At 42.2% G+C, this 13,278-nt stretch overlaps 1 protein-coding gene and 1 long non-coding RNA gene across 5 annotated transcripts in view; one reads left to right on the top strand and one right to left on the bottom strand.

Moving 5' to 3' along the window:
* Nucleotides 1–5,885: 5,885 nt before the first annotated feature.
* LOC122549084 (pancreatic progenitor cell differentiation and proliferation factor-like protein) lies at nt 5,886–11,763 on the bottom strand. Of its 3 annotated transcripts, none has more exons than XM_043688304.1 (5): nt 11,633–11,763; nt 11,374–11,484; nt 11,143–11,226; nt 10,966–11,062; nt 5,886–6,063 (listed from the first exon to the last, which is right to left on the bottom strand). In XM_043688304.1, the coding sequence occupies exons 2-5, from the start codon at nt 11,429–11,431 to the stop codon at nt 6,015–6,017; spliced, it is 288 nt and encodes a 95-aa protein (XP_043544239.1). In that variant the 5' UTR covers nt 11,432–11,484; nt 11,633–11,763; the 3' UTR covers nt 5,886–6,014. The 3 variants fall into 3 exon arrangements, with proteins under 3 accessions (XP_043544239.1, XP_043544238.1, XP_043544240.1); XM_043688303.1 differs by having other exon boundaries at nt 5,893–6,063; nt 11,649–11,756; XM_043688305.1 differs by lacking the exon at nt 5,886–6,063 and adding an exon at nt 9,381–10,218 and having other exon boundaries at nt 11,649–11,755.
* Nucleotides 11,764–11,910: 147 nt separating this feature from the next.
* The window catches only part of LOC122549085, a 46,135-nt gene continuing 44,767 nt past the window's right edge, over nt 11,911–13,278 (top strand). For both annotated transcript variants that reach the window (XR_006311405.1, XR_006311404.1), the window contains exon 1: nt 11,911–12,462. This is a non-coding gene — a long non-coding RNA (uncharacterized LOC122549085). The remainder of the gene's footprint in view (nt 12,463–13,278) is intronic.

Here is a 13,278-nt window from a genome sequence, read left to right as displayed (position 1 = left end):
ACTCAATGTGAAGTCCAGTGTGGACTCAATGTGAAGCCCAGTGCGGACTCGATGTTAAGCCCAGTGTGGACTCGATGTGAAGCCCAGTGCGTACTCGATGTGAAGCCCAGTGTGGACTCGATGTGAAGCCCAGTGCGGACTCGATGTTAAGCCCAGTGTGGACTCGATGTGAAGCCCAGTGCGGACTCGATGTGAAGCCCAGTGCGGACTCATTGTTAAGCCCAGTGCGGACTCGATGTTAAGCCCAGTGTGGACTCAATGTGAAGCCCAGTGTGGACTCAATGTAAAGCCTAGTGTGGACTCAATATGAAGCCCAGTGTGGATTGGATGTGAAGCCTAATGTGGACTCAGTGTGAAGCCCAGTGCAGACTCAGTGTGAAGCCCAGTGCGGATTCAGTGTGAAGCCCAGTGCGGATTCAGTGTGAAGCCCAGTGCGGACTCAATGTGAAGCCCAGAGAAGACTTGATGTGAAGCCTAGTGCAGACTCAATGTGAAGCTCAGTGCGGACTCAGTGTGAAGCCCAGTGCGGACTCGATGTTAAGCCCAATGTGGACTCAATGTGAAGCCCAGTGTGGACTCAATATGAAGCCCAGTGTGGACTCAATGTGAAGCCCAGTGTGGATTGGATGTGAAGCCTAATGTGGACTCGATGTGAAGCCTAGTAAGGACTCAATGTAAGGACCAGTGTGGACTCAGTGTGAAGCCCAGTGCAGACTCAATGTGAAGCCCAGTGTGGACTCGATGTTAAGCCCAGTGTGGACTCAATGTGAAGCCAAGTGTGGACTCACTGTGAAGCCCAATGTGGAATCAATGTGAAGCCAAATGTGGACTCAATGTGAAGACCAGTGCGGACTTGATGTGACGCCCAGTGCGGACCTAATGTGAAGCCCAGTGTGGACTTGATGTGAAGCCCAGTGTGGACTCAATGTGAAGCCAAATGTGGACTCAATGTGAAACCCAGTGCGGACTCAATGTGAAGCCAGATGTGGACTCAATGTGTAACCCAGTGGGGACCCGATATGAAACCCAGTGCGGACTCACTGTGAAGCCCAATGTGGACGCAATGTGAAGCCCAGTGTGGACTCGATGTGAAGCCGAGTGAGGACTTGATGTGAAACCCCGTGTGGACTCAACGTGAAGCTCAGTGTGGACTCAATGTGAAGCTCAGTGTGGATCAAAGTGAAACCCAGTGTGGACTCTACGTGAAACCCAGTGTGGACTCGATTTGAAACCCAGTGCGGACCCATGGTGAAGCCAAGTGTGGATCAAAGTGAAGCCCAGTGTGGATTCGATGTGAAGCCCAGTGTGGACCCAATTTGAAGCCGAATGAGGACTTGAATTGAAACCCAGTGTGGACTCAATCTGAAGCCCAGTGTGGATCAAAGTGAAACCCAGTGTGGACTCGATGTGAAGCCCAGTGTGGATTCGATGTGAAGCCCAGTGTGGACCCAATTTCAAGCCCAGTGTGGACTTGATGTGAAGCCCAATGAGGTCTCAATATGAAGCCAAGTGCGGACTCAATGTGAAACCCAGTGTGGACTCAATGTGTAACCCAGTGTGGACTCGATGTGAAGCCGAGTGAGGACTTGATGTGAAACCCAGTGTGGACTCGATGTGAAGCCCAGTGTGGACTCAATGTGAAACCCAGTGCGGACTCAATGAGAAGCCTCATGAGGACTCAATGTGAATCCCAGTGTGGACTCGATGTGAAGCCCAGTGTGTACTCGATTTGAAACTCAGTGTGGACTCAATGCAATGTCAAGTGAGGACTCAATATGAAACCCAGAGTGGACTCAATGTGAAACCCAGTGTGGACTCAGTGTGAAGCCCAATGTGGACTCAATGTGAACCCCAGTGTGGACTCGATGTGAAGCCCAGTGTGGATTCGATGTGAAGCCCAGCATGGACTCAATGTGAAGCCTAGCGTGGACCCAATGTGGAGCCTAGTGCAGACTTAATGTGAAACCCAGTGTGGATTCAATGTGAATCCCAGAGTGGCCTCGACGTGAAGCCCTGTGTGGACTCAATGTGAAGCCCAGTGTGGACTTAATGTGAAGCCCAGTGCGGTCTCAATATGAAGCCAAGTGCGGACTCAATGTGAAACCCAGTGTGGACTCAATGTGAAGCCCAGTGTGGACTCAATGTGAAGCACAGTGCGGACCTAATGCGAAGCCCAGTGTGGACTCCGGTTGAAGCTCAGTGTGGAATTGGGTTGAACTTCAGTGAATAGTCAGGTTGAGGCCCAAAATGGACTTTTTGAAGTCCATCCTTGTCTGTTGTTCTGACTGCTTATTCTTTTTTCTCTCTCTGCTTTTTCCATTTTTAGCCCTATTTACATTTTGGGAGACTGCCCAGCTGCTTCAGCAGCACCTGTATTGCCGAGACCAGCCGATCATGATCTCACGGCGGCGATGCATTAATTGAGGTAAAATGGCGATACATTTCCGTGACAGCGAGGCAACTTATACTGGTGATGGTTTCAGTGTCGGGTGGGACAGCCCGGATTCAGGCCCATGGCTAAACACTTAAGAAGGACCATAATGCTAAACCTTCAATCGTATTCCTTTATTTTCTATGTTATCCTAATATTTTATAACTAGGTACCTTTGTATCGAAGATGGTGCAAGTGAATGTTGACAATGTATACTTTTCACTGTGCTCTTGTATCCCTGCACTTGAGTACATGTGACAGTAAAACAAAATTCTAAACTTATTTGGATGTGGGGACCAATTACAACATTTACAAATTTGCAAATGACCCCAAATGGTACAGGAACATAAGTTGTCAGAAGGATACAAGGTGATTTCAAGAGGAGTTGGTTGGGCAAGATAAATGGGCGAGAACATGGAAGATATATTATCATATGAATAATCATGAAGCTATTCACTTTGGTAGAAATAAAATGGAAAGACTGAATACCTTTTAAATGGTGAGAATTTGTGAACTAAAGGGAACTGGGTGTCCTTGTAATTAACCCTTTTTAGTTAATTGTGAAGGCAAATGGTACGTTGGCCTGCATCACAAAGGGACCTGAGTCCAGAAGATGTCTTCCTACAATTGTATCAAACTTTGGTGAGACCTTACGTGGATTATTATGCCTCTTTTGGTCCCATAACTAAGGAGGGATTTACTCCCAGTAGTGGGAGTTTAAGTGAGGTCCACGAAATTAATACCTGGATTAAAAGGTTTTGCTTATGAGGAGACATTGAGCAAACTGGGTGTGTACATGCTAGAGATCAAAAGAATTACAGGTGCCCCATTGAAATTTAGGAAATTCCTGTGAGGCATCAGTCAGTGAGTCATAGAAGCATACAGCATGGAAACAGGCTCTTCAGTCCAACTTGTCCCTGCTGAACAGGTTTATAACACAGATGAATTCGGTTTTGACTGGCAGCTAAATTGCCTGTACAGAAACATTCACTAAAATCATAACTAGGAGGATCTGGATAGCCTCTCGGTGGCAGACAGAACACTTTACAGACACATTTGCCTAGTTCAGCATGAAATCCGACCCAATAATCCAGCTTAGGCCTTCTCTTCACATTTCCAGTAACACTTGGATGTCTCTTGTTGCTCATGTACCAGAACTGGACTCACTTTTCAAAGTGTTATCTAATAAAAGCACAACAGTTTATCATCACTGGCATCTGGCCTGCTGACCAACACGTTTTCTCTTAAACATGTATGCTTGCTACTAACCTAACCTTTTCTGTAAATTTATTTGCTAAAAATCAATTGTCGTCATTTATTGTGCCAATTGCTCCACCCTCTCTCTCTCTCCAAGCTCCTTCAGCCATATAAATCTGAAGTTTCTGCTCTCCTCCAATTCAGGTCTGTTGTATTTTGCTTAACATCATTCACTCCATCATTTTGGCTTTGTCTAAACATTGAGAAGTCCTTTCAAAATCCCTGTCTCTTCATCCACTTTAGGATGCTTCTTAAAACCTAGTTTTTTGAAGATGTTGTGAAATTTGAAAGGGTTCAGAAAAGATTTACAAGGATGTTGCCAGGGTTGGAGGATTTGAGCTATAGGGAGAGGCTGAACAGGCTGGGGCTTCGGAGGGTGAGGGCTGACCTTTACACAATCATGAGGGGCATGGATAGAATAAACAGACATAGTCTTTTCCCTGGGGTGGTGGAGTTCAGAACTAGAGGGCATATGTTTAAGGTGAGAGGGTAAAGATATAAAAGAGACCTAAGGGGCAACTTTTTCACTCAGAGGGCGGTGCATGTATGGAATGAGCTGCCAGAGGAAGTGGTGGAGGCTAGGAAAATTGCAACATTTAAAAGGCAACTTGATGGGTATATGAATAGAAAGTATTTGGAGGGATATGGGCCAGGTGCTGGCAGGTGGGACTAGATTGAGTTGGGATTTCTGGTCGACATGGACGAGTTGGAACAAAGGGTCTGTTTCTGTGCTGTACATCTCTATGACTTTATAAATGAGACAATTATCTCCTATGTAAGTCAACGACAAATTGTGTTTAATTACACTCTTGTGGTGCAAGTTGGGATCCTTTATTACAAATAAGATGCTTTATAAATGCAATATGATAATATTGTAATTTGATTGATCAGACTACAAGGTAGACTGATGGGGTTCTGCAAGACTCAGGGTGAGGCCAGCAGCTGTTCACAATCATTATAAGTTATTTGGATGTGGGGACCTATTACAATATTTAAAAATTTGCAAATGACACCATGCATGCATGGGAACACAAGTTGTGAAAAGGATACAAAGAGGTTTCCAGAGGACTTGGTCAGGCTAGGTGAATGGGCGAGAACATGGACGGTGGCTTTTCATATGAATAATTGTGAAGCTATTCACTTTGGTAGAAATAAAACAGAAAGACAGAATACTTTTCAAATGGTGAGAATTTGTGAATTGTTGGTGTCCAAAGGGAGTTGTTCATCTTATCTATGCCACTCATGATTTTATAAACCTCTATAAGATCACCCACAGCCTCCTAAATTCCAGGGAAAAGAATCTCAGCTTATCCAGCCTCTCCTTCTAACTTTACACTTTCAGTAAGATTTTTGTAAATCTTTTTTGCTCCTTTCCAGTTTAATAACATCCTTCCTATAATTAGAATTAATTGTGACCAGAATTGTGTGCAGTACTCCAAGCGTGGCCTTGTCAATGTCTTGTGCAAACAAACATGATGTACCAACTCTTGCACTCAATGACCTACCATGACCTGTGTAAGACCTGACCTGGTTTATCTTATCTAAGATACAACACTTTGAAAGGTGTCTATATTTAGTCCCCCCAGGCTTTTGAGCATGAATCCAAGGGTCATAATCTCAGAATTACAGAAAGGCCCTTTAAGACTGATATCAAGAGGATTGTCAGAGGATGGTTAACTTTTGGACAAAGGACAGAGGAGGTTCAGTCATTGAGTGTGCAGAAATTGATAATTTTCTGGAGACTGTTGACATCAAGGGATGTGAAGGTAGTACAGAAAGTGGCATTGACACTGGTGATCAGCAGTAGTCTAGTGGAGCAAGCTCAGTGTCTGAATGGCCTACTATAGCTCCTATGACAACTTAATAATTTGTCAGTCCCTCCCTAAAATTAATAGAATCTGCTCTAAGGGCACAAATAAATAACAACAAAGATCCAGATTGAGTAAAGAAGATTCTGACAGAAATCGAAAAAGTAATGAGAGACAAAGAGATGTGGAAAGGAAAATAACATTCAAGGAAATGAAACTTTTCTACTGGAAATACCACATCTTTCTATTTTGCTGTGTTTTTGATTGTGGACTGAAATGGGAAAAGGACTAATTAAAACCAAGGATTGTGGAAAGAACTGTTGCACTTATTAAACGTGAGTTGCGAAAAGTTTTAACCCGTCTGCATTCCGGCTTTATTCAAGCAATGAGGAAGCTGTTTGCAGGCAGACCAGCACACAGGTTACCGATTGGTCCATGGAGTTGTCACCAGTTGTGGACGGCAGAGCCCATCAGCCTGACAACAACAATCTGATTGGCTCGTAAGTGGCTGAACAGCTTCAGTCCGTTGCAAAAGAAGGTGATATAATTTTACCTCCAGTAAAATATCTAAAGAAGAATAATAAGAAAGCCAGTTTATTTTCGTTCACCAGTTACTGTAAGACAAAGCCTTTAAGCAATAACTAAGAGACTTTGCAGTTAAAGTCCCAGTCACCTTTATCCTCTGTGAAGTGAAAAGAACTTGGAGAAAAGAGTGCAGAACAGAAAATCCTGGCAAGCAAAAAGATCATCTCAGTGAATCCTATGCACTGGAGCCATTGAGCTGCTTTCCCTGTTTTTTATCCCTCCACCCAAAGCAAAAAAAATGTTTTTCTGTCTGTATGTGTATGTAGTGGGACAGAAGTTTAGAAGAGGGTAAAATGTTTAACTATGGAAGTTATATGTCAATAGTTCATTGTTGTTTACCTGTGGTTAGGAATTTTTTGTCCTAAATAGTGGTTCCAATTAAATACAAGATCCTATGGTCATGTTTTCTGTTAGCCCCATTTCACCAGACATGTAAATCGAGCACTTTGTATGTTTTGATAGATGTTTTACCTTTTGTGACATCTCTGGGAAATCCTGAGGCTTGCTTTCCAGCATTCCACCCAGTGAGATGACACTATTACATTTAAATAATAAAAAAAGGTAAAAAGAGAGACACTGTCTCAGGGAGGCAAGGGCATGGCTAATGTACTTTCGGTCATAGATGTACAGCATGGAAACACACTCTTCCGTCCAACTTGTCCATGCCGACCAGATATCCTAAACTAATTTAGTCCCATTTGCCAGCACTAAGCCCATATCCCTCTAAAACCTTCCTATTGATATACACATCCAGATGTCTTTTAAATGTTGTAATTGTACCAGCCTCCACCATGTCCTCTGGCAGTTTAGTCCATACACACACCACCCTCTGCGTGAAAAAGTTGCCCATTAGGTCCCTTTTAAATTTTTCCCTTCTCACCCTAAACTTCTAGTTCTGGACTCCCTCACCCCAGGGAAAAGACCGTGTTTATTCACTCTATGGCCCTCATGATTTTATGAACCTCCATAAGGTCACCCCTCAACTTCTGACGCTCCAGGGAAAATCCCAGCCTATTCAGCCCCACCCTATAGCTCAAACCCTCCAATCCTGACAACATCCTTGTAAACCTTTTCTGAACCCTTTCAAGTTTCACAATGTCATTGCAATAGGAAGAATTGCACATAATATTCCAAGCGTGGCCTAACCAATGTCCTGTATAGCAGTAACATGACTTCCCAACTGAATGACCTATAAAAGAAAGCAAACCAAACACCTTCTTCACTATCCTATCTACTCACGACTCGACTTTCAACTAACTATGCACCTGTCAAGATATTATTTTGAACTTATCAAGGAAGATGATGCTGGACAGGGAACTAGATTATTAGGTCATTAGAGTCAGAAGCAAATATATTTTCTCTCTTGGGAAAGTAGTTGTGAGAATCCGATCTGGAGTGCTTGGTTAGAAATTTACAGATTGTTAACAACTGTGAAAATCAAAATTTTCTTGTTGAGTGTTTTCATGTAAGACTCCAGTTCACAGCAAAAAAAAAGGGGATGGAGGGTAAAAATTAAATCAAACTGAAACATTTTATGATCAGGGATAATTTCTCCAGATTTGAGTCTTTGTGATGGATAGTGTCAGGAAATGGGACATGACTTTGTTTTACTGTGTGTTTTAAGACCGACCCAACTGTATCGTACACTGAGCTTTTTTTGTGGAATAAACGTCTGCTCTGTGGTTAAATAAATTTGGCAGCCCAGATTCCATTTGGGGATTTTACTTAGAGTCATAGAGATGTACAGCATGGAAACAGTCCAACCTGTCCATACCGACCAGATATCCCAACCCAATCTAGTCCCACCTGCCAGCACCCAGCCCTTATCTCTCCAAATCCTTCCTATTCATATACCCATCCAAATGCCTCTTAAATGTTGCAATTGTACCAGCCTCCACCACATCCTCTGGCAGCTCATTCATACACGTACCACCCTCTGTGTGAAAAAGTTGCCCCTTAGGTCTCTTTTATATCTTTCCCCTCTCACCCTAAACCTTAGCCAGTAGTACCAGCAATTGGGATAATAAAGAAAAGGTGTGCAGAGTCACATAGAGAAGGTGAAAGAATGGGACTGGGTGAGTTGATGCTTCAGACAGCCAACACAGACGCAACATGCTGAATGACTCAACCGAAGGTGTACACGTGAACATACACAGACACACACTGAAGTTGAATCCACGTCTTTTCCTTTAAATGGGAACTGAATAGTTAATTGAAAAATAATATGGAGGGGAGGAAAATACCACTGCAGACTTGTAAGGCTAAATGGCTGTTTGTGTTGCAGCATTCTATAACTCCATGCCACATTTTGGTAACAATAAGGAGTTTAAGAGGTAGAAGTGTATAAAAAAAATTTATTAATAAAATAAGTACATTTAAAAGTGTCACAGTTGTTTGTGTTGCAGCATCCTATAACTCCATGCCACATTTTGGTAACAATAAGGAGTTTAAGAGGTAGAAGTGTATAAAAAAAAATTTATTAATAAAATAAGTACATTTAAAAGTGTCACAGTTAATTCAGTAGTGTATCACCCTAGCAGATAAATTTCATAATTGAATGCTCCTTTTGTACAGGTCACTGCACTGAAGCACATAATCAAGACATCAGGAGCAGGGATAAGCCTGCTATCAACAGATTCTCTTTCGATCAAATCAGATTAAATATATAGGCGAAGCTGCTTAACTGGGGGGGGGGGGGGGGGGGGTGAGGGTGGCAGGGTAGGGAAGCTGTAATTTTTCTCCCCCCCCCATCCCCCCTACACATCTCCAGAATAGGCTGTCATATTGTCTCAGAATGGCAATGAGATAATGTTAAATTGGCTGGAACAACAAGCAATGGATGAGCCCTTTCTTGTATAGCCCATTCATTTCAATAACATCAGTTTTTGTCACCAAAGTTGGAAGTTACATACAAAAGGATAATTAATATGGATCAAATTAAACATTAGGCATGTACAAAAAGACAGTTTTGCTCAGAGCTTTACATAATGAAATGACAGCACGGCAAGGGGTGGTATGGTGGTTAGCACTGCTACCTCACACCACCAGGACCCAGCTTCCAGAGACTGGCTGTGTAGAGTTTGCACATCCTCCCTGTGTCTGTGTGGGTTTCTTCCAAGTGCTTCGGTATCCTCCCACAATCCAAAGATGTGCAGGTTAGGTAAATTGGCCGTGTTAAATTGCCCCCAGTGTTCAGGGATGTGTAGGTTGGGTGCATTAGTCAGGAGTTAAAATGTAGGGGAATGGGTCTGGGTGGCTGACTCTTCACAGGGTCAATGTGAACTTGTTGGGCCAAAGGGCCAGTTTCCACACTGTAGGAATTCTACTTCAAATTCTAAGAAGAAATATGAAATCTACTTGACCAAACTCCAACAAAGTAAGAATTGAAATTACTCCCCTTAAAAAAGAGAGGCATTGAGAAAACAGAATTTCCAAATTTGCATTCAAATCAACTTTTTCATTAAAATTAACATGAAGAATGATAGCCTGCCATCTATTACTTGTCTCATTAAAAAAAAAATTGCAGTTTTTTTTTAAAAAACTTTTTCAAACAAAAAATGTTCTCACAGTAAAGCAAATGGGTTTTCTGACACATGGTCATCCTTTCTCAAGCAGTATGTCATTTATTAGACAACTCAAAAAACAGTTAATAATATAAAGAACAGTATACAGCAAATAACCAAAATATAAATAAAAATTCTACGTATTGTAAAAGACACTGTACACTGCCACATGAAGACATTATGTCAACATTTGTTTATGCTACAAAGATATTATGCTGAATTGAGGAAACTATCAAAAAGTTATTTAACTTTGGCCAAAATGTGACAAGTCCTTCAGGTTTTTAAAATTAGTTTTCCCCCTTCTTAATATCCTAACTTGGATTGTTTGAAAATCATCAACATGCTCTTTTGTAAATTGCTTTAGTTGGAAAATAATTTTTTAAAAACAACACTGTTGATGATAACATCACTTGCTGCTCGAGATGGGCATCAGCTATTTCAAGGCAGTTCAAATCTCTATGTAAACTGCAACTAATTCCCTGAGTCAGTGGCAACATAATACCAAATACTGTAGATTAAAACACAATCCATAGAAACCATTTGTCAAAGAATCATCCTTGATCAACGATGACCACTGTCAAACAAAAAGAAGAAATGGTTAATTCACTTAAAGGTTTGTTCAAGTTATTTAGTCAATAACGCAAGCTCAAGCCCTTACGAATGATAACTTTATTTGAATGATCACTAATAACAGCCAGAAAATGTTGTGTGTTAAAATGTCTGTTATCTTGCAATTATTTAGATTCTCAAATGCTATCTAGAAAAGACTTTGGAAATCATTTTCAAAGAGACCAAACTACACTTGTGACTAGGCAATTAGATTAGATTACTTACAGTGTGGAAACAGGCTCTTCGGCCCAACAAGTCCACACCAACCCACCGAAGCGCAACCCACCCAGACCCATTCCCCTACATTTTACCCCTTCACCTAACACTACGGGCAATTTAGCATGGCCAATTCGCCTGACCTACACATTTTTGGACTGTGGGAAGAAACCTGAGCACCCAGAGAAAACCCACACAGACACTGGGAGAATGTGCAAACTCCACACGGTCAGTCACCTGAGGCAGGAATTGAACCCAGGTCTCTGGCATTGTGAGGCAACAGTGCTAACTACTATGCCACCCCCATATTCTGTGGGCAGATTAGATTTGTTTAGCATGGCATCATGGTCAGCATGGAGTTGATGGGCTAAAGGGGCAGTTGCTCTGCTGTACTGTTCTATACATCATTTCTGATGCAAATTTAACATTTTACACAGTCATCCAATATCAAAATGACCTTCAGGAGGTTCTTCCTAGTTTGTGAAGGACGTCTTACCTTCCTGTGGATAGCCCTGTGTTAACAGGGTGATGAGCAGGCTCACAGTTCAGAAAATTCTTTAACCACAAACATTTCTCCAGTGCGAGAAGAAATCCTGTGTACACCAAGGGAGAAACAATGAGCTACAAAACCAAGGTGCTCACAATTCAGTTTTACGAAGTTTATCTTTATTACCTTGATGGGGTTTTTCATGCTCCATGGCATTTTCCAAACGGCATAGCCCACTGGAGGTTCCATCTGATGTGGAATGGACTCGGGCTGAAAAGAAACAGGAATACTGCAAGATAAAAATTCAAGTTTCTAGAAACACGAAAATATCTGCAGAAATGCAACAGTCACAAACATTACATCCATTATTCTCAACCTATCAGATGTTTCACTTCTAAACAATAGCTGAATACTTACTTCTATAATATTGATTCCGTGCTGCAAGCAAACAGCCAGCTGAAGGAACAGATGCCATGGCGGTAGGATCAGAGTTGGACCTGGAAGGTTTCCCTGGAGAGTCGAAAGATCCTGAAAAATATCAAAGAGAAAACATAAAGCGGTTTTTTAAAAGCTGGCAAAATATATTGCACTACTCGCATCCCAAACAATCCTATACCCAAAGAGATAGCAACAAATAAAACTCAGGATTGAAGTGAGAATGGTGTTCTGCTTATACTTGTCGGGACACGCACCCAGGAGAAGGAATTCACTGCAATATTGTAACTGCAGCACCGTCTCAGAACAGAAACTTTCCTAACACTGTGCAGCCACAGACTGGCTTCCTATTGTGGAGCTGGCTTTTATACCAGCTGATGCTTGTAGCTTCCGCATTGGACTGTGTGCAGTCTGACACGTTGACTTGGTTGAATTGCAGCCAGCTGGAAACCCACGAACGGAACAACCAGTTCAGACCAGAAATAGCAGGACGCCGGCCAAGCGCCAAAGTCCAATGAGCTCAGAGTCCGACTCATCAGTGGCTCAGCCCGAGGGCACGGAGCCCGTGCTGGGAAACTGAACAGTTTGCATAGTCATCAGCCTCTCCTGCTAGTACATATTGCATTTCGATTGCGTTATTTTCCGGCTTTGTCTCTGGGGTCCCACAATTAGAATGAACGATGTGGAAATATCAGCTCTGTTTATGCAAACTATACACAAAATGCGTGACTAATAGGGGGAAGGGGTGGCTTGCTGCTCACGTCAGTCCAGCCTGATGCAAAATGACTGAGCACTCTGCAATACCAGTATCAGCTGAGTTTTACATTGCTTCAACGACCCATGCAGTCTCCAGGTGGCACAGTCTAGCGTAAAGCTATATGTTGTTAATCGCGGAGCTGGTAAATTAATGTAAATTGTGACTTGTATTGTTGAAAGCAATAATTAGATGCAAGTCCAGAGTCCTCGCGAAGAAGACAAACGTTGTGAGGAAATGAGCTGGAAATCCGCTGCAAATGCAAATGTTCCACATGCTGGAAGTCTAAAATAAAAGAAAAATCAAGAAACATTCAGGTCAGTCACCATATGTGGAAAGAAAAAGTGTTGATATTTCAGATTGATGACTTCTATTCGCAAAGGGATGGGTAAATCTACTCAGCTGGACCCATTTCATTTTTCACATTGTTTTCAGTGGTGACATTTTGAAGAACTAAAAAAACCCAATAATTTTTGTTGACCAGTGGTTGAGGCTGAAACCCAACCGTTCACAAATCTTTATGGCCATTCTTCTGCAAAGGAATTATAGCTTCGGGGTGAATGGCCTCTCAGGGCAAAGTGGCAACAGTCAAATTTGTCACACCATGGTTAGCTCGACTGCATGAGAAAGCAGGAGTGTGTGGCAACGCTACAGTAATGGAGGGTGCATTCATAAGGGCATAATAAATATGTTTATGTGGCCGTAAATGAGACTCAAGGTTGGGATGTTGCTTCCTAGTGCTGGGGTCAAACATTGTATTAGGCAAGAACTTTCAAAAGCTGATTGGAGGCAGATGTTTGCAGCTAAAGGGACGTCTGGAAAATGGGAAGTCTTCAGAAGTGAGATAACAAGAATCCAGAGAAAGTATATTCCTGTCAGGGTGAAAGGGAAGGCTGGTAGGTATAGGGAATGCTGGATGACTAAAGAAATTGAGGGTTTGGTTAGGAAAAAGAAGGAAGCATATGTCAGGTATAGACAGGATAGATCAAGTGAATTCTTAGAAGAGTATAAAGGCAGTAGGAGTATACTTAAGAGGGAAATCAGGAAGGCAAAACGGGGACATGAGATAGCTTTGGCAAATAGAATTAAGAAGATTCCAAAGGGTTTTTACAAATATATTAAGGACAAAAAGG

This window comes from Chiloscyllium plagiosum, chromosome 4 (genome assembly GCF_004010195.1).
Source record: "Chiloscyllium plagiosum isolate BGI_BamShark_2017 chromosome 4, ASM401019v2, whole genome shotgun sequence".
Lineage (NCBI taxonomy): Eukaryota > Metazoa > Chordata > Chondrichthyes > Orectolobiformes > Hemiscylliidae > Chiloscyllium > Chiloscyllium plagiosum.
Note: the sequence above shows the minus strand (reverse complement) of the source record. Positions and strands in the feature narration are given on the sequence as shown.

Excerpts from the sequence above, each read along its gene's own strand:
- LOC122549084 (XM_043688304.1), bottom strand. The coding sequence starts at position 11,431 with ATGGCATCTGTTCCTTCAGCTGGCTGTTTGCTTGCAGCACGGAATCAA. Across the intron at positions 11,227-11,373 it reads ACGGAATCAATATTATAGAA|CCCGAGTCCATTCCACATCA; the intron begins GTAAGTATTCAG and ends GTTTCTTTTCAG. Across the intron at positions 6,064-10,965 it reads ACAGGGCTATCCACAGGAAG|ATATTTTACTGGAGGTAAAA; the intron begins GTAAGACGTCCT and ends ATTCTTCTTTAG.